Source organism: Onychomys torridus, chromosome 18 (assembly GCF_903995425.1).
Source record: "Onychomys torridus chromosome 18, mOncTor1.1, whole genome shotgun sequence".
NCBI classification, from domain to species: Eukaryota; Metazoa; Chordata; class Mammalia; order Rodentia; family Cricetidae; genus Onychomys; species Onychomys torridus.
Window position 1 is genome coordinate 42,648,877 of NC_050460.1, and position 19,616 is coordinate 42,668,492.

The 19,616-nt window shown below is 51.7% G+C and overlaps 1 protein-coding gene across 1 annotated transcript in view; it reads right to left on the minus strand.

Moving 5' to 3' along the window:
• Cdh23 (cadherin related 23) overlaps positions 1–19,616 on the minus strand; it is a 380,451-nt gene that overhangs the window by 139,168 nt on the left and 221,667 nt on the right. The window contains exon 14 of the mRNA XM_036167012.1: positions 19,112–19,270. Within this exon, the coding sequence (XP_036022905.1) occupies positions 19,112–19,270 (159 nt within the window). The remainder of the gene's footprint in view (positions 1–19,111; positions 19,271–19,616) is intronic.

Consider the following 19,616-nt stretch of genomic DNA (forward strand, 5'->3'; position numbering starts at 1 on the left):
TTTTCTGCCCTGTGGCCCAGTGGGGACCTGGGATGAACAGCTATTGCCATCATCTCTGCCTAGAGCAGACATTGCAACCATGTCACGGAATGCTTCTAAGGCCACTAGTTTTCCTAGATCTGCTATCAATGGTGCAGGTGGAATGGGGGGTTTTAGTATATTTGCTGTCCTGGCTGGCCTCTCTGATGTTTGAGAGTGAGGAAAGTGTTTATCCTTGGAGAGTTCAGGGCAAGCCTGGCACAAAGGTCATCAACAAGGACTTGTACCTAAGCACAGTCATGAAGATGCCGCTTCAGGGTGCTACAATCTGTATTCTGTCCTAAGTGCCCAACTGTGGGTTTGAGTGTGACCTGGGCTAGGTCTGTGCACTGCCCTGGGCACCAGAGCCATCTGCCCACTCCTGTGCTGCCTCCTATCAGCAGTTCACTCGCCACCCAGGCCCTGTGTCCTCTTCCTGTCACTCAGGGCCCTCCCAGGTGGGGCTTGGTCCTGGATTATCTACCTAGTACTAGCAACAATTCTCTGTTAGGACAGCTCGTTCCCTGCCTCCTCACCTACCTGTATACTGTTTCCCTTTGTTGAGTTCACTTTGACTGCCTGGGAGAGCACAGTTTCCTGGGGCACAGGGAGAAAGGCTAGTGTGGCATGGGCTGGGGTGGGCTGAACTCAAGGGAGCTGATGGTGTGCAGTGGGAAGGTCACGGTCTGACTTGCTAGTGTGTGTTCTGGGCCGTCCTGACTTCCCAGAGCCTCCTAGCATCCATGGGGCACCTGGCCCCTGAGGTCTTGACAAACTTAATTGAGAAGAAAAGTGAGTCTAGGTGGTGACTTTGAGGTCTTACTTAGCAGAGACAAGCCTGGAGCCTCAGATGCCAAGTGGTTGGGTTTCTCGGGTGGGGTGATTGACAGTGTGTGTGTGGGGGTAAGCCAGCAGAAGGAGAAGAGGGGAGACGGAGGAGCGTGGAGACATCATAGGAAGACAGGAAGAGGGATGTGAGAAGGAGGAACCCTCACCATCATAACACCCACTCTGAACCTCAGTTTCTTTATCTGTGAATTGGGGACAATAGCAGTTGCCATCATGGGGCTGTGGTGGACTGAGGAGGGCAATTCATGGAGGGTATTTTCTGCTGTGTCTGGTACACAGGGACCACTTGAAGTAGAGCTGCCATTGCCAGGTTTTTGTTTGTTTGGTTGGTTTTAAGGCATAGTCTCATGCATCGCAGGCTGGCCTCAAACTTGTTATGTGACCTTGAAGGTCTGGTTCTCCCACCTCTACTTCTTGAGTGTTGGGATTACAGGTGTACCCAGCTGGTGTATGCAGTGCTGGGGACTGAGCCCAGGGCTTTGTGCATGCTAAGCAACCAAGCTTCATCTCTAGCCCTCTCCACCCCAGTTCTAAGTGTACTTTCGGCCATGTGCCATGGTCTGCACATATACTCCCGCTATGCATCTTCAGCCCAACCTCCCGGATTCCCGGGCTGCACAACAGAAGCCAGGTCAAAGGTGAAGGAGACACAGTGCCCACCCTGCTGGATTATCAAGATGTTAGTCCCGCAGGCAGGAAGGGTGGCTGGCAGGATGCTCTTGAGGTGTTGGGCTGACTGGTCTATGGCAGATGTGGTACTGTTCTTGAGTCCCAGTGCTACTTGCTTTATTTCCCTTTATTTTAAAATTCAGAAATAAAAATTGATGGAGAGCAAATTGCTCTGGCTAGCAGCTCTGAACTTAAAGGAGTTGTCGTGGGGAAGCAATTATGCTGTGTCAAGGGCTGTCAGGGGGGACAGGAGCATGTATGCCAACTGCCTGGCGATCCCCAGGGACTCCTGCTCGTGGGGGGGGGAAATCAAAGGCAGAGGGATAACCAAGCATGTGGGCCTGGCGCTATGCAGGGCATTTGTCTTTAACAACTTGACATCAACCCCTATAAGAACCAGTAAGGTAAGGGGTCCCAGATGGAAATCTCTGCTGGTGGCGGCTGCCAGAACAGCACTCCACCGTGGTCAGTCCTTACCGGTCCCAGCGCTGTTCCGAGAAATGCAGATGTGTGGACACTTAGGCTCTGCTCACAAGGGTCTCACTTTATGGATGAGGCAAGTGAGGCTCAGAGAGGTTAAGCAAGGCACTGAAGTCACACAGTGATGCTGCGGTTCTGTTACGGCGCTGACACAAAAGGCACAGGGCTTATATATGGGATTTCATCTTTTGTGATATGTATGTTTTTAAGAAAGAAAAACAGGTTGGTGAGTACATTTTATAAGAGACAGCAGGCCGGGTCGTAACAAAGACATGTCCTGAAGCCGCATTTGATTTCTGCGTTGTGTGCATCTATGTACATGTGTGTGCATGTATGTATGTGCACGTGTGTGCACATGTGTGGAGGATGGAGGGCGACCTCAAGTGTTGTCACTCAGGAGCGTTTCCCACCCTTGAGACAAGGTTTCTCACTGGGACTTGCCAGATCGGCTAGGCTGGCTGGCTGGCTAAAGAGCTATAGGAATCCTCTCCCTCCCCTGCAGCACTAGGGTTACAGGTGTGTGACACCTACCTGGCTTTTCTGGGTGGGTGTTAGGGATCTCAACTCAGGCCCTCACATTTGCAAAGCGAGTGCATAGCATTTCTCCCCCAATCCATCTACGTTTAAAAACAATCTCAATGATTATAGTCTTAGGCAATAGACAGTTGACTGTGTGTTAGGCACACTTAAGTGAGTCTGTTTTCCATTTTCTCTTCATTATCACATCTGTTTTTCAGGTGAGTGGCTGAGGCCCAAGGAGACACATTGAAGTCAGTAGACCGCAGTGGCAGAGCCAGAATTTGAACTGTCTACTGGAGGTCCTGTCTTACCCAGAGAAGTCACTCCCTGTCCCATGCCTCGGTTTCCCTCACTGTATCAGGAAGGGGCTCTTTCTAGCTCTGTCTGGGATGTTCTATGGTTGTGGTCTAGATGGACTAGCAGGTCAACCTTCCAAGTCACAGTTCAACATGAACCTGCCTGGTCACCTGAGCACCAGCCACACAGGACAAGCAAGGAAGCTGGGGAGTCTGGGAGGCAGTCTGGACTCTTACCACACACCTGATACCACTGGGGGTATAGTCCCACACAGGCAAAAGAATGGATCCACCCTGGCTGGAGGTTAGGAGTCCAAGGATGGTACAGACAAAGAGGGGTGAGGTAAGGTCCAACCTTAGTGGTGGGGAAGGCATGCCAGGTGGGTTGAGGTAAGCCCAGCAAAAGAGGCTGTGGTCCTGGAATAGATGGTGCAAGATGGTGTTGGGGCAAGACGCATGGAGAGGGTGTGGGGGGGGGACATGGGGAGAAGATATGAAAATCCCACTCTAGAAGACCTATTAGATCACATGGCCAGCCCCTATGTCCTCAGTACAACATCTGGCCAGCCCCATGTCTTCAGCACAACATCTGGCCTGCCCCCATGTCCTCAGTACAACATCTGGCCAGCCCCCATGTCCTCAGTACAACATCTGGCCAGCCCTTATGTCCTCAGTACAACATCTGGCCAGCCCTTATGTCCTCAGCACAACATCTGGCCAGCCCCTATGTCCTCAGTACAACATCTTATCCAATTGTCCCTTTTTCTGTCTATAAGTCACATTTGAGGTTGATGGAATATGTCAAATAGTCACCCCTCAGGACACGCCCATGTCCTCACCTCACCTACTTTGACAGGAGCTGAGGAGGAAAGGTAACTAGTTCCTGACACCTGTCTACTGAAGGCCGCAAGTAAGGCTGCAATCATTCAGTGGCAGAGTTGGGCTCCAGAGCTACCCAAGTGGAGCCAGTGGCCAGACAGGACTCCCAGGGACCCAACATCAGATACAGACTCCCTGAGACAAGGCCCAATCTCCTGTATGACTCAGGACTTCTCAGTGAGCCCCCATGACCCCAGGCAAGGGCTAACAGTCCTGCTAAGGGCCAATTCCAGGACTCCCTCTTCTCCATCACCTCACTACCATAGTTTCTGGGAACCAGCCACTTGTGCTGAGTGACAGGGTCAAGTGTACAGAGTCCAAGAAATGCACTCATGGGTCCTTACCAGGGAAGGCCACTGAGGCACCACATCCCATCCCACGTGTCCAATGAGGCATCTCCTAAATGCCGAATGGCATCAGAAACCATAGAGTCACTAACAGAGCTCTGAGCTTGCCTCTGGACCCCAGCTACTACTTTATCCTAGGACCCGTCTGCCTCTTTGCCTATGGGGAAGCTGCTAGAATGACAGGGAAGTCATCTCTTCAGAGCCACCCTCATTTTCTATGGATCAACACTCTAGTCTCCTGGTCCCTGAGCTGGGATAGAGCTTGACTTCCATGCCCTAATTTTCCAGCAGGACTATGCTCTTGGTCCCAGGGCACTTGTGAGTGCCACTTCCCTGGGTCCTCTGACAAGCAAGTCACCTGCCCTCCACATTTGTTTCCACTGTGGCTTCTGGGGGAGGTTGACCTAGGGCAGAGCCCTCAGACTGGATGGGGATATGGCAGCATACTTTCTGCTTTCACAGGTCCCACAGCTACAGGTGGCTCCATGTTCTACAATCCACACCAGGGAGACCAAGAGCTGAGCCCTGATCCGTCTGGCTTTCACATGCACATGGAGAAGAAGAAGAAAAAGGAGGAGGAGGAAGAGGAGAAGGAAGAAGAAGAGGAGGAGGAGGAGGAAGAGGAGGAGGAAGAGGAGGAGGAGAAAGAGGAAAGGAGGAGGAAGAGGAGGAGGAAGAGGAGGAAAATCGAGAAAACCTCCTTCCAGCCCTTCCACAGACTCTCTTCTCTTATACCCTTAGGTTTGAAGAAGATGCGACTGAGTGACTTTTCTTTTTTCTTTTCTTTTCTTTCTTTTTTTTTTTTTTCAATCACATCTGATCACCAAGCAAAACAAACTGGACGCAGAAAGCCATTTTCCTGAGGACACGGAGGGGGACTGGCTGGGGAGGGTGAGACATCTGCAATCAGAAGGACTTGGACCTCTCTACGGCCATTATCAAGCTGGGATTACATGGTAGAGAGGTGTGGGGACAGACACACATCTGAAGCTTAGTTAAGAGGGACTGCATGTACCCAGGAGATGGGATGGAAGGGAAAAGACAGTCCAATCAACCCCCTGGAGGAGTAGATTCCCCAGTGCTACAGCTCACTCACCAGGGTCCCTTTCCTGAATCATCCACCTCCCAGGCCCCACCTCTGTGAACTATACAGGTGACCGGCAGCTTTTAGACTAGTCAGAAGGTGCAGAGGGGTACCTGGATGTTGGGGGAAGGGGACTGATCACCAAGGACATGCCCTCTCTCCAAGGTGATTTGACGCATGGGTGATGTGCCCCCGTGTGCTGTCGTTGGTGGGTGCTGATTGGGCCAACACATGTTGTCGCTAATGAACATATCGATTGTACATTCTCTTGTTGGCTCGCTAAATGGCAAACCTCACATCTGATAGATTAAACCCCCCGCCTGATTGCCTGCCTGACATCTCCATCACTCCACCCGCCGGGCCCTAATGAATTTTACAGTCCCACGTGACACGAGAAATTAAGGTCAAAGTTCATGGCTGGGAATGTGTACCACCCCAGATCTGAGCTTAGCAGGGTCTGTAGCCCCAGCCCTTTACTCTCCTGGGGCTTTTAACCCAGGGCTCCATGGGGGATGATGTCTTGTTGTATCTGCTAGGGACCAAGAAACAGTCCTGTCCCAGGCTCGTGACCTTTGGACTTCCCCACGCTCATCCCCCTTTCCCAGCCATCTGTCAGAATAGCCTGAAAGAGTGGGAAGGGCCACTGTTCTAAACCTGGCCTCAAAGACAGAGGGCTCAGTGGTATTCTCATTTTGCAGATGCTGAGAGAGAAAGGGACTGAGGCTTACAGAGAATAATGTCCCTGATCATTCAATCAGTTGAAGACCCGGATCTTCTAAATTCTAGGTTTTAAGGACTTATCACACACAGTGGGAGCCTACAGGGGACTTCTATGCTGTCTGGGTTCTCTGCTGCTGGGAAGGAAGGCAGCTGGCAGGTAAAGGCACTGATTCTGAGTTCTGCTAGGAAGTCAGTAGAGATCCACTTTGAATGTGTTCTACATGGTGACAGTCATCTCATGGCCCCACGAGAGGGGTGTGTATGTGCATGTTTATGTGTACATGCATGCATATGGAGGTCAGAGGTCAACCTCAGTTGTTATTCTTGGGGGAAGGGGGCAGCTCAACAACCTCTCTCTGGCCTGGAACTGTCATGTAGGCTGGGCTGGCTGGCCAGCGAGCCCCAGTGATCTATCAGTCTGTTTCCCCATGCCCCTCACCCCCACCCCAGGTTAAGTTTATAACCGTGGGCCACCATACCTGGCTGCTTCTCTTCCCCACCTCCACAGTTCTGGGAATTGAGCTTCAGGTCCTTATACTCCCAAAGGAAGCACAACTGAGCCATTTTCCCAGCCAAGCCCTAGGTTTTCTCAGGTTCATAGGGAGGGTCCAGTGGCCTCAAGAAGTCTGTGGTGCTCATTTAAGGGAAGGCTATCCTAAATATCCTAGAGATATAAGCTCAGACCGCCATCCACAGTGGGGTGGCCATCTGGCACCAGCTTCCTCCTCTATAAAATGAGGAGGCTCATTTGGGCCTCACTATGCTGTCACAGGGAGGGATATGATGAGCTGAGGCATATAGAAGGTGCCTCATGTGGCACAGGCAACTTCATGTTTATGTCTGCCTCTAGCCAAGTTCCTCCTCTGTGCCAGGCATTGTGCTGAGCTCTCTGCTTGCATTACCTCACTGCAGTCTCACAATAAACCTATAAGAAAGTGGCACAAGCCTTTAATCCCAGAACTCAGGAGGCAGAGGCAGGTGGATCTCTGAATTCGAGGCCAGCCTGGTTCATATGTGTTCCAGGATATCTAGGGCTACACAGTGAAACCCTGTCTTGAGAAACCAAGCAGAAGGAGAAGGGGAAGGGGAAGAAGGAGAAGAAGGAGAAGAAGGAGGAGAAGAAGAAAAAGAAGGAGAAGGAGAAGGAGAAGGAGAAGGAAGGAGAAGGAGAAGGAGAAGGAGAAGGAGAAGGAGAAGGAAGGAGAAGGAGAAGGAGAAGGAGAAGGAAGGAGAAGGAGAAGGAGAAGGAAGGAGAAGGAGAAGGAAGGAGAAGGAGAAGGAAGGAGAAGGAGAAGGAGAAGAAGAGACAGAGACAGAGACAGAGTGTATTGAAAGTATTATCACCATCACTGTCCAGGAGAGTGAAGTGCACAGATATCATTTAACAGAGACCAGACATCCAAGCCCTCACCACCTGCTTATCAAATTAACAGAAGCCATGCCTTTTTTCTTTTTCTCTTTAAGGCAGTACAAAACTCATGGGAAAGACAATATTCCCAACCTCCTGGACAGGCAAACATTGCCACCTGACCCAATTTGGGGCAATAAAACGAAAACACAAGTTTTCAAGGTATTTCTAGGAACTCTGAATAGGGAAGCGGGGAGGGAGCTTGGGAGACGGCTCAGCAGTTAAAGAGCCCTTGCTGCCCTTGCAGAGGACACAGCGTCTCAGTGCTCATGTCTGGCAGCACACACAGCTACCAGTAAATACATCTCCAGAGGGTCTGACGCCCTCTTCTGGCCTCTGCAGGCACCAACCCCTAGACAGGTGCAATGTGGGGGAGGGTAAGTGTGTCTCTTCATTCCCTCCATCCTGCAGTTTAAAATATGGATGTGATAGCTGGTTTCTAGCAAGTAGTTTGGATCATGCACTAGCTGGGGCTTTAGTATTTTGGATGGTGAAGATGAGGGTTACATACTACGGATGATGAGGAAGAGTACTTGAAGAAGCCACCCGAGGCTCCGTACCTCTAGACTGCTTTTATATGGGAGACAAACACACTGCAGTCTGGTATAAGCCATTGTTGGGGGGTTCCTGCTGCTGGTAGCTAGACTGGTCTTTGCTGGCACAAGGTAAATGCCATCCAAAGTCACAGCTCAGAAGTAGCAGGGGCAGAAGAAAGCTGGTGTCCAAAGACTGGACGGAAATCTGTCACCTCCACCACCATCAATGGGCAGAGCAAGGGTGGTACACTTGGGTCAGTCCCCAGCAGTCGCTCATGAAATCAGTCTAGTTATTAGTGTGGCCAGCTGGTAGTCCACAGGCTGCATGTAGTCTGGGATATCTAAGAATGTGGCCAACAGAAAACCATGAAATTTTTTAAACATGATAAGATGTGTGTGTGTGTGTGTGTGTGTGTGTGTGTGTGTGTGTGTGTGTGTGTGTGTGTGTGTGTGTGTGTGTGTGTGTGTGTGTGTGTGTGTGTGTGTGTGACTTTTCTCTCTGTAATTTGATTGTGTGTCTTTTGGGCATGAATTTCATAGATGAAAATGTCATGTCACAGTCTCGTGCAACATAAATACATGCATGCCTCTGCAACTTACAGGCTGCAAATTGCACACTCCTAGATTTATTGTGTGCCCTCCTCATCCAATTCCTCCTCATCCAATGAGGCCCAGAGAAGCAAAAAGGGTAAATACTAGATTCTAGTGGGTCATGAGTACATTTTTCCCCAAAACCTATGTGCAATAGCATAAAATAGGAAATACTGGGGTATTAGAACATGTAGGCATGCCCTAGGGTCATGAGATTAAACAAGTTCATGTGGCATGTGCTTTTTAAGCCCAGCCTTTGGAGGCAGAGGCAGGCAGATTATGGCTTCAAGTCTTGGTCCACATAGTGAGTTCCAGGCCAGCCAGGGCTATATAGCGAGATTCACCTCAAAAGACAAAAAATAAAACAAAACACCAAAATAAAGTTTGAAAACACTAGGCAAGCCAGCACCTAAAGGACTTTGAGCTACCCTAGAGATGAGTTTGCAGGAAGCATGTCTCCTACCCCCCCCCCCCACAGTTGCACAGCTGAGTCAGTCTACTCGGAGCCCATAGACCCAGCTCCACTTCTCACATCTGTGCGCCCCTCTCGGGCACTTCATCTACCCCCAGACATCCTTCTAGCTGCTGAGGCTGAGAAAGCTATCCTTGCTCAGGACTCTAGTCACCCCAGTGCAGGCTGGGAACCTTCCCAGCACCTACCCTGGGCAGCCTTGACACAGGCCTTTGGTTTGTAGTATTTATGAACTCGCTCCAGCCCTGGCCACTTTTTACAGCAACCCTCTGTCCTGTTGCCCAGGGGGAGTCCATTTTCTTTGCTCCAGTGTCCTTAGTGCAATTGCCTGAGCAGGAGCAATCAGTGGCCAGCTTCTGGAAGGGCGACTTCTGAGCTGAAGCTCTAGGTAAGGGAGAGGACTGTCTGGGGACAGGTGATCACATGTCAGCATGCGAGGCTTAGAGAGCATCCAGCCTTGACCTTTCATTTTCCAGAAGAGAACACCAAGGTCCCTGGTGAGGGACTGTTCCAGGCCACCCATGGTTAGGCCTACATTTGCAGAACTCAGGCAACTACCCCAGCCCTGGTTAGGAAGGAGAGGAGTGAGTGAGGTCGAGGGGTTGTGGGTCACACAGCTGGAGTTACAGTCTTGGCTAGGCTTCTCTGGAGCTGGCTACCCTGGTGGACTACCAGCTTCCCTGGACCTGTGTCTTCCATAAGGAGAGATCTTGGGATCCAATCACCGGGCCTGGGATGCTACTGAGCAAATAACACAGGGACAGAGGTCGGTGGCCATCAGCATCTCCCCACACTGAGACTGGTGGGTCCTGGGGACACCTGTGACAGAAGCTGGGTAGCCCTGCAGACAGCAACAGATCAGTTTGGGAAAAATCAATGCACTGAGAGCTGCTGACTCTCTGAAAGCCATCAGATCTTAACACAAGCCAGGACAGTGCACTTCAAGGGCAGAGGTGGGGGGCGGGGTCCTGGCTTAACACCCCAGCTCAGCCCAGGAGCCAGGAAGCCCCCTCCAGCATCCCTCCAGCCTCTCTTCTCACTTCCCCCTCTCCTGCAAATGCAGCCCAGTTCCATCCAGAAGTCTCCAGAGTACCTGTCCTCCCTTGCACTCCATCCTGTTTTGGTTTTAGGATTGATATTTAGATTAAGGAAATAAACACAGGCCAGAAGCACTGGGGGCTGACAGCCAGAGGAACTCCAACCTGTCACTCACTGTCAGCTGCTCAGCCTCCCTTGGCTCATCCCCCCGCCCCCTGCCCACATATTCTAACAGGAAGACTGGACATGAACCGAGAGTCCACGGAAAGGGTCCCAAGGGACAGCCTTAGGCATCCCCCAGATGGAGGGACACTGTGACTACACTGGCTTCTGGGGCCAGCTTGGGAGCAAGGCCGGGTGACCTGCTATTTCCTATTTTTCTCCTCCCTTCCTCCTCTCCCTCCCTCTCCCCCTCCCCAGGCTGCAGATAAAGAATTCAATTTTCTTTTAAACGGTGGGGAAATTGGAAGAGATTTTGTTCTGTTTAAGCACAGCTGGAGTCTCAGGTCTCTAGGGCTTTGAGAACAAGGAGGTCAATTAAGATGCCAGTGGTAAGGGGTGAGAGGAGAGGGGGGGTGAATCAGGATGGGCCTGTGGGAAGGCCCGCTGAGGGATGGGGGGGGGGATTCTAGGCTAACATATCAGGGCCGCCTTCCCAAAGTTGACCTCTTGTCTTTTGGGAGATTTGGTCAAACTACCCAGATGGGACCTACCCAATAGGCTAAGTAAGCATCTCCCTGACCAATAATTGATGTTGTGATTTCTGCTGGCAGATTTATGCAATGGTAGAATCAAGTCAAACCAACGCTATCAGAAACAGGGAGCTGAGCTGTTTTCAAAAGCTTGGGACAGCTGGTGGACACCTTGGACAGACACTGGGACTTCTCTAGGATCACTTGCTCATGGTAGACCTTAGACTGTGTCCCTCAGGAGACCCCTCCTCATACTACTAAGGTAGAAACTCTGGTCTGTCATGGCACAGAAGAGGAGTCCAGAACGCAGGCAGTCAGCAGTCTGCCCTAGGAGCCTGCTGGGAGGAGGGAGAAGGGAGGAGGGAAGATTGCCATCCTGTCTGTGGACCCCGTGGGAAGCTTTCTCCAGGTGAGCCCTTTGAAGGTACCTGGTCAGTTGAAAGAGGGGGGACACCAAGGTGGGTATGATTGGCTGGCCTGGAGAGAATGGTGAAGCCCAGTACTGGAAGGGAGAGGGGCATTCCATAGAGAGAAGGTCCTTGCCTATGACCACTCTCCCCATCCAGGCTGCAGAATGGGCACCCTCACCCCTCATCCCGCTCTCCAGTAGCTGGTAGCCCACCTTCTGCCATGCCTCCCTCCACCTCTGTCCCCTAGCCTTGGTTCCTGCCCTCCACCTTGCCTCTCTGAAGCCCAGCCTGACCCGGGAGGAAGTCTCAGAAGATGCCCTGGTGACCCTCTCCTTGGGCTGAACAGGAAGCCAAGTCCTAGAAAAGGGACAAGAGCAGCCTAGGGTCACACAGAATGTCAGTGCCTGACTCATGGGGTATCCAGCATGGACAAGGATTCAAACTTAAAAAAAAAAAATGCCATTGACTGACTGAGCGACCTAAGGTATGCTATTTACCTTTTTTGTGCCTCAGTTTCCCCATGGGGCCTTTGGTCACCCTCTCTCCTGCCACATGCCTCCAGTAAGTCACCCTAGACCCCCTAACCACTCACACAGGACTCAAACCCACTGTGTGCTGCCGACCCAGGTGAAGACACCTGTCAAGGAGCAGGTGGGGGCCTGGGGGGGTGGAGGGAAGGAGCATAAAAGGAGAGACTGGTGTGTTCTGGGTATCGGGTGAGGGGGCTTCTTGTTGGAGGTGGGCACAGTGGGCTGGCTCTTCCAGTCAATGGGATGGGTAAACTGAGGGAAGGCACAGCAGATACTAGGAAGAGAAAGGAGGAGGGGTTGAAGGGAAGACGAACGACTGGGATGCAGGCGAGCAGGTGTGAGGGATGTACCCAGGGCCTCGTTGCAGAGGTATTGAATGCCAGCCCTGTGCTTAAACTTAGCTAGTGAGTGTGTAAGGCAGTGGTCCTCAACCTTCCTAATGCTTGCAATCCTTTAATACAGTTCCTCATGTTGTGGGGACCCCCAACCATACCATTATTTTCACTGATGCTTCATAACTGTAATGTCGCTACTGTTATAAATTATAATGTAAACATCCGATATTTCTGAAGGTCTTAGGTGACTCTTATGAAAGGGCTGTTCGACCCCCAAAGGGCTTGTGACCCACAGGTTGAGAACCACTGGTCTAGAGTCAGCTTGGGATGTCCTGCTTCTCCAGGAGGGTCCACTGCGGCAGCGAATCCTCCAGGCCCTGCTGGTGAATCACCAGCTCCTGAGTATTTCTGTGTCTCTGACCACAGAATCCATGAGTATGATGGTGTGGCGGTGGCCGAGTTAGAGTGATTTCTAATGTGGCAATCAGCACAGAAAGAAAGCTTTGTGTGAACAGAGGGAATAGCCCGTGCGCGGAGCAGGCACACAGTGAGCGTTTGTCTGAGAACCAGCTGGGAGATTCAGGAGTGGGTGAAAGCTGTGGAGAGCCCCTGAGTTTCTTTAAGTGGGGAATTAGACAACCCTGGCAGCCAGGGCAAGCTCCGTGATGAGCAGAGCCTAAGCAACAGGCACCGAGGGGCGCTGCTCAAACAGAGAGAAGAGTTTTTAGGTTAAGGCAGTGCGGAGGGGGTGGTAGGGAGGGACCTTTGAAGTCCAGGTTCCCAAGCAATTGCACAGGTCCCACCCCCTGCAGCCCCTGCTCTGCCTCTTCCAGGGGCTGGCTCTGATGGCTATCCTCCTCTGTTTGGTGAGGTGAGGCTGGAGCTGTGTGTTGGGCTCCTGCTGCTGACATAGGCAAGCGATCAATCTGTGTGCCGAGGGAGGAGACCTGGAGCCCCGAAGTCAGAGGGCAAGTGTGGGAGCCGGTGCTTTCAAGCTGCTGGGGCAGGGGAGGTTAACAATGACAGCGTCAACAATCATAGCTGTCACCCACTCAGGGCCTTTAAGGCACCCCATGCTGGAGCTGACCTGTCTCTTATTAAAAAATGATTTATTTTTATGTGTTGGGGTGTTTTTCCTGCATGTACATCTATGTACCACACGCATGTCTGATGTCCACGGAGGCCACAAAGAGGGCATCAAGATCCCCTGGAACTGGAGTTACAGGCAGTAGTGAGCTGTCACATAGGTGCTGGGAATTGAACTCAGGACCTCTGGAAGAGCAGCCAGTGCTCTTAACCACTGAGCCATCTCTCCAGCTCTGCCCTGTCCCTTAGTTATAAAGTGAGTTAGTCTATCACCCCCGCAGCACATTATGGAGTCTGGGGGACCAGGAAAGAGCTCAGCACCTGAACAGGGTCAGGTTTAGCCATCAGCAAAGCTTGGACAGGAACCTAGGTCTCTGGTTTCAGAGCCTTGTCCTTGGCCAGCATCTTCCTTCAGGAGCTGATGTAATAGGAGATCCTCACTGAGGCTATGGAGCAATATGCCCTCTTCCTGGGGACAGAAGGATGGGAAGGACCTGGGGTGAGTTTTAGGGAACACCCTCTGAGGCAGAGGCAAGGAATGGCCTTCTCAGATCCTCTGTCTGGGTTCTAAGTCCACTTGCTTGGGTTTAACAGCAGAGGGTGAGGTGGGGGCAGGGAGCCCCTGAACCCACAGGCTGGGGTGCCCGGCAGTCACAGAGCTGGGAGCCAGGCCTTGCAGCTGATAGGAGAGGCCCACTGTATATCAGAGCTTGATCGTATGGGACTGAAGGTGGCCTTCACCAAGGCCAACCTAGGGGCCATGACGTCACTTCCCCCTTCCCCTCGGGCATCAGTGGTATCTGGTAGCTGTGGGGAGGAGGCAGAGAAGAGAACCAAGGGCATAGGGGCTCTGTGTTGACTGGCAGGATGGAAAGGCCAGCTTGATGGGAGAGAATCTGCTTAGTTCTGGTTTTAGGAAGTCTAGGTCACGGGTCTTTCTCCCAGGCTTCCAGACAAGAGGCTGGAGAGAGGAGCGGGGCCCGTGAGAGACTCCAGGGCCAGTGGTGGGGTGGGTTTGGGCAGCGAGAAACACACCATGTAGCAGGGAGTGAGACAGTCAGTCAGGGTGCTGTCCCTGACTCTGGGGCCGAGTTAAATGGAACAGAAAGTTCTCCTTGTATGTCATTGGGGCCCAGAGGCTCAGAGACTACAGAGGTTCTACATCGCTGGGACAGGACCAGAACTCCAAGGGAGGCACCTGTCATGGGCTGGCACTGCTGTGAGACCACTGGGAATACCAGGGTGACTAGGGGCTCTCCTGAATGAGCCGGGGGTTCACATGGACCCCTTCACTCATCCTCACCACCACCATCCTCAGCAGGATGGTAGCAAAGCCTCCCCAGGACACAGAGAAGAAAACTGAGGTCTCATGGCTTGTGACTACCAAGCTCACCATGGTAGGCAAAGGCTTGCCCTCAGCTCCCAGAGTGGCCAATAGGCCAACCATAATACAAGACACTATATGTATACCCTGTACCATCCACACCCATTTCACCACCCTGGGTACCCTGACAGCCAAGGTGGCACCACTTTCTCACTGTGTAGGAAAGACAGCCGAGTCTTAGAGAAAGAGTGGCCAGCCATAGGAAAACAGGATTCTAGGTCCTCCTGGGTGACTTAGGACACAGACAGAGACCATAGCAGCCTCATCTGAGTATATAGGAAGATGGAGTGGGATGGGAGCCTGCCTCCAAGCCTTGTAGGAGTCAGAGACATCTGCCCTGTCAACTGGGCCTGTCCCAGGGGTGGCTTCCCTCCCAGACACTGTTCATCCTCAGCTCCCTTCCCCTCCCCTACCAGGGAACATGACACACAGACAGTTAAAAAGTCTTGTCTCCAAGATGCTACAGCCAGGCCGGCTCCCGGCACTGTTTCCCAAATGTCTTCCAGGTGAGGGCCTGGAAGTGGTTTGATATAAAGTGGCCACGCTATCTGAGCATTAATCCAGTGGGCATATTAGAGTGGATGTCAGTTTGCGATGAAGAGAGACATTTGAGGGCTCTGGCCTTGAAGTAACAGAACCTCAGCCCCCTGAGCACCACACCCCTCCCACACTCCAGCCACAGGCCCTTTGCACATACCCCAAAGAAACAGAACCTCAGCCCCCTGCACAGCACACCCCTCCCACACTCCAGCCACAGGCCCTTTGCACATACCCCAAAGAAACAGAACCTCAGCCCCCTGCACAGCACACCCCTCCCACACTCCAGCCACAGGCCCTTTGCACTTCTTCTCACTCTCCTGGATGTCCTCCCCTTGTTCATCTGCTGATGTCTACTCTAGTGCCATTTTCTCGGAGAAGTATTCCTTGACCCTAGTCAGGGTCAGGTACCCTGTGGTCATTTCTAATGGCGATCTGGCCTCCATCACAGAGAGTAATACTAGCTATAAAGACTCATTTCTCAGTGCCAGTTTCTTCCAGGGCAGTGTGAGCTCTCTGAGGACTAGAGACCCCCCCACACACTGTCCTCCGGGCCATGTGCCTAGCATGTAGCAAGCAGTCAATGGAGATCTGTTGGATGAGCGAATGGTTACACTCACCTTGAACCTCTCCCATCATCCTGTGGCATCCCAAACCCTACCAGGCCCTTCTGATACCCTGCCATACCCCATGCCAGGAGTCTTGTCTTGTACAGACAGTTCCAGGCCACACTGAGGTTCCTGTTTCCCTAGGTACAGTCCCATGCCTCCATGACTGTCTCTGCTCTGGTCCCAGAGGTAGAAATCCTCCCGATGGTGCCTGAGGTTTTTGAGGGTCCATTTTGGGATGACCCAGAAACCTGTTCTCTGGGATCCGCAGAGTCCTCCCTGGCTCCTCTCTGCCCTCAGCCCTGGATACTGCTGAAAGGACTTGGTGGTCCAGCCCAGTCCCTCTGTGGTTAGCCTTTGCTCAAGATCTGAGGTTGCATCATAGCTCTGGAGGCCTGGACAAGCCACTCAACCCCCATCTCCCAGCCTCAGCTTCCTCATCTGGAGAACGGCAGTAACAGAAGATACTTAACAGGTAGGAAATGATGGCCACTTTATGCATGGGCTACAGTGGGGTCTCAGCTATGCAGCTGGGGCAGAGTTATTGCTACTGAGGCAGTAAGAGACCAAGGACATAGATAGGTCTTGGTCCTTGAGGGCCATCCCAGACATCCCCATCCCCCCCTGTCCCCAGCAGAAGTATTCTGGGTACAGGTCTGGCAGCAACCCCAGACACACTCAAGCCCTTTCTTTGCTTCTCAGGTGACATGTGGAGCAGGGAAGTGCTCTTGAGGGATGACCCAAGCAAGCAACCAGAGCTGGGCTCAAGGTCATACTTTGACCTCCAGGTCCATACTCCCGCTTCCTGCAGTAGAGAGTACTGGGCTCTGTAGACCTCTAAACCTGGGCTACAAAACCCAGCCAGCAGAAAATGAGAGGTCGGGTTCCACTGGTCTATCTAGGATGCCCAGACTGGTCATGAGAGCCAGCTTTCCCTGGCCACTGTCACACCATCTCTTTCCCCAGCACAGGGAACCACCACACAGAAACAGGGCTGTGGCAGGGTGGGGGCTGGGCAGGCCCCTTGCCGCAGGCTCCGCTCAGCCTGTGGTGCAAATTAAAACATCTTCCTTTCTCTTTATAATTTTTTCCTGACACAACTGCCCATGAAACATTTTAATAACACCATGGAAAAGGTCAGGGAGAAGGAATTTCACAGTCTCTGAGCAGGCAGCTGTAACTGTGGCCCCTTCTGAGGCAGACAAGGGAAGCAGGAGACCTGCATCCAAAGGGGAGAATGGCCAAGATGGCCAGGTGGTTAGAAGATTGAGGGTAGGCCTCAAATGTGAGGGGTGGACCTGGGAGGCCAAAGAGGGGGTAGTGTGGAGTGTAGTCAGGAAACCTGCTACCTGCCAGGAGCTAGGCAGCACCTTAGGGGAAGCAGCACCCCCACCCCAAAAAAAAGGCAGGGAGGGGAGAGATGGAGCTAGGTAGGTCGTTGGTAGGCTCAGGCCTACTAATGCTCTGGTATATCCAGCTTGAAGAGCTTAACTCATGTTCACCAGAGACTGACATAGTGTTTGGCTCATGCCTCAACCTCAGTCCTGCCCTACAGGTGTTCCAGCCCTACCATCTACAGCAGTGGTTCTCAACCTGTGGGCTGTGACCCCTTTGGAGGTCAAATGACCTTTCATAGGGGTCACATATCAGATATCCTGCATATCAGACATTTACATTCTGATTCCTAACAGTAGCAAAATTATAGTTATGAAGTAGAAATGAAATAATTTTTTTAAAAGCAAAGGTGTATTTATTTTGCATGTAAAATAATGCTTGCAGTGATCAAATCATGGTTGTGGGGGTCACTTCAACATGAAGAACTTTATTAAAGGGTGACAGCATAAGGAAGGTTGAGAATCACTGATCTACAGGAATGCCAAATGCAAACAGAATTCTGCTCCCAGCAAGGACTCCGAGAATGCAGAGTACCCTGATACCGCCAGGCCTGGACCACACACTAGAATTCTTTGATCCTTGACCTATGGACATAATCACTGTCACCTGCCTGGTACACAGACTGTTTATCACACACCCTTGCCCCTGACATTCCATGGTGTATGGGAGACGCACATTCCCTTTGAGTCCTGGAGCCTTTCGTACATCCTGTTGGGTAGGGCCTAGGAGGCTGGAAGAGGGTCCAGGAGCCCAAGGCAATGAGTGATATATTGCCGAGGCATTGCAGTGAAGGCTGGGGGAGCCCCGGGCTGGGAAGCCGTGGATTCTGAGAACAGCCGTGGCAGACTCACGGTTTCCATCTGACGGCCTGACTAGCTAAACATCTGTTTGAAATATTAATAACTGTCAGATGGAAAGGCCTGGAGGTGCAGTGTTGCTCCAGACCATCTGTCTACAGAGTAAACACACTTTAGGGTGGGGGCCTGCTACAGCAGGCTACATCCACTTGGAGCAAGAGATGGCAGCAAGGCCCCTGTGGGCCTCTTGTGCGCAAGAATGGGGATGTGGTAACTTGACATGTACTGAGTGCCTACGATGGGCCAGACCCTGAACTTACATAGTAACATCTACCATATTGATCTGCGTGGTGGCCAATTCAAATTTATAATAGATGCCCTTTTTTTTCTTATTAATTATAAAACTTGGCCTTAGTTTAGGCTTGTTCTCAACTGGCTCATTTTTTTAAAATTAATATATTTTAGATGCCCCTTTTGCCTTGTCAGCCCATATAATCTGAACAGAACCAATCCCTAAGCCACTAAGGGAAGTGTGACCCATAGCTGACATGTCAGGGGCCAGGGTGACACATGTCCCGAGATCAGCTCTGGAGCACTGGTTGGAGCTACTGAAAAAAATTATTTTCCCCCCACTAGCATTAATAAACTGGTAAGAAATCTGGGAGGTTCTTTGTCCTTCTCAGCCACTGTAGAAGCACTGAGCTGGCTGCTAATGACAGATTATTGTTTACATGAACACCTGGGTACAGCCACGCCTGGACTCACCTCTACCTTTAAGTTCCATGAGCTAATACTTTCTTGTTTGAACTGTATGAGAGTTTCTGCCTCTTGTGGTCAAGAGCCTTGACTGGTATATTGTCTAGTATACTCACAATAACTGCAGGTGGAGATGAGGGCTTGTCAAAGGCCAAAGGCATCTGAGGCTTCCCAGGCAGCATCAGTGAGCTTGCTTGTACTCAGATAGGGAGGGTCATTCCCCTCAAAGATGGCCAACACCCAGCCCACTGATTAGATGGGATATCTAGGACTCCTGGATCATCTGGCATATATGCCTTTCAAGGAAAAGAAATAAAACTGAAGTATTGCCGGGTGGCGCATGCCTTTAATTCCAGCACTCGGGAGGCAGAGCCAGGAGGATCTCTGTGAGTTCGAGGCCAGCCTGGGCTACCAAGTGAGTTCCAGGAAAGACGCAAAGCTACACAGAGAAACCCTGTCTTGGAAAACCAAAACCAAAACAAACAAACACTGAAGTATCCCTTCCTATCTTATTGCTCCACAGTCTGGTCCATTTTCTCCGTTTCAAGAAGCATCTCGACACTGTCTTTCACCAACCAACAGCCTCCAGGCACTTGGGAGCACCCGAAACCCAGATGCTCAGTGTCTCTGGGAAGATCCAAGTGCTTATGGGCCCCTGTGGACATGGGGACTTACCAGGACTGTCAGCACGGAGGTCCCCACAGTGATGTTCTCATACAGGCTGACGTTGTAGAGAGGCTGGCTGAAGATGGGCCGATTGTCATTTTCATTAATGAGGGTGATCTTCACCTTGGCATAGCCCACGTGGTCAGGTACACTCTCATTGGCAAAGAGCTAGGGGAGCAGAGCAGGGCTCCATGAGCTTCCATGCATTTCTGGAGACTTTCTGTCTCCCATTAGACCTCTCCATGTCTGGGCTGGGTCTAACCCTGGAGCCAAGGCCCAGGCCAGCTGTGTTCTGTGAGTCCTTCTGCGGGGCCTTCTTTAGGGAGGGATGCTGGGTATGGGGCTGGCCAGTATGGGCCACAGGGACACAAGCGGCGGGTCTGGTGAATTTGCCCCTATTCCTAGACATCTCCTTGCCTTCCTTGAGGATTTAGCCCCTGCCCTCTCTGTTGCTTCTCTGGGAAATGAGGAGAGGTGGGAGGTTGGACTTAAAGAGATGCTATTCCACCCACCC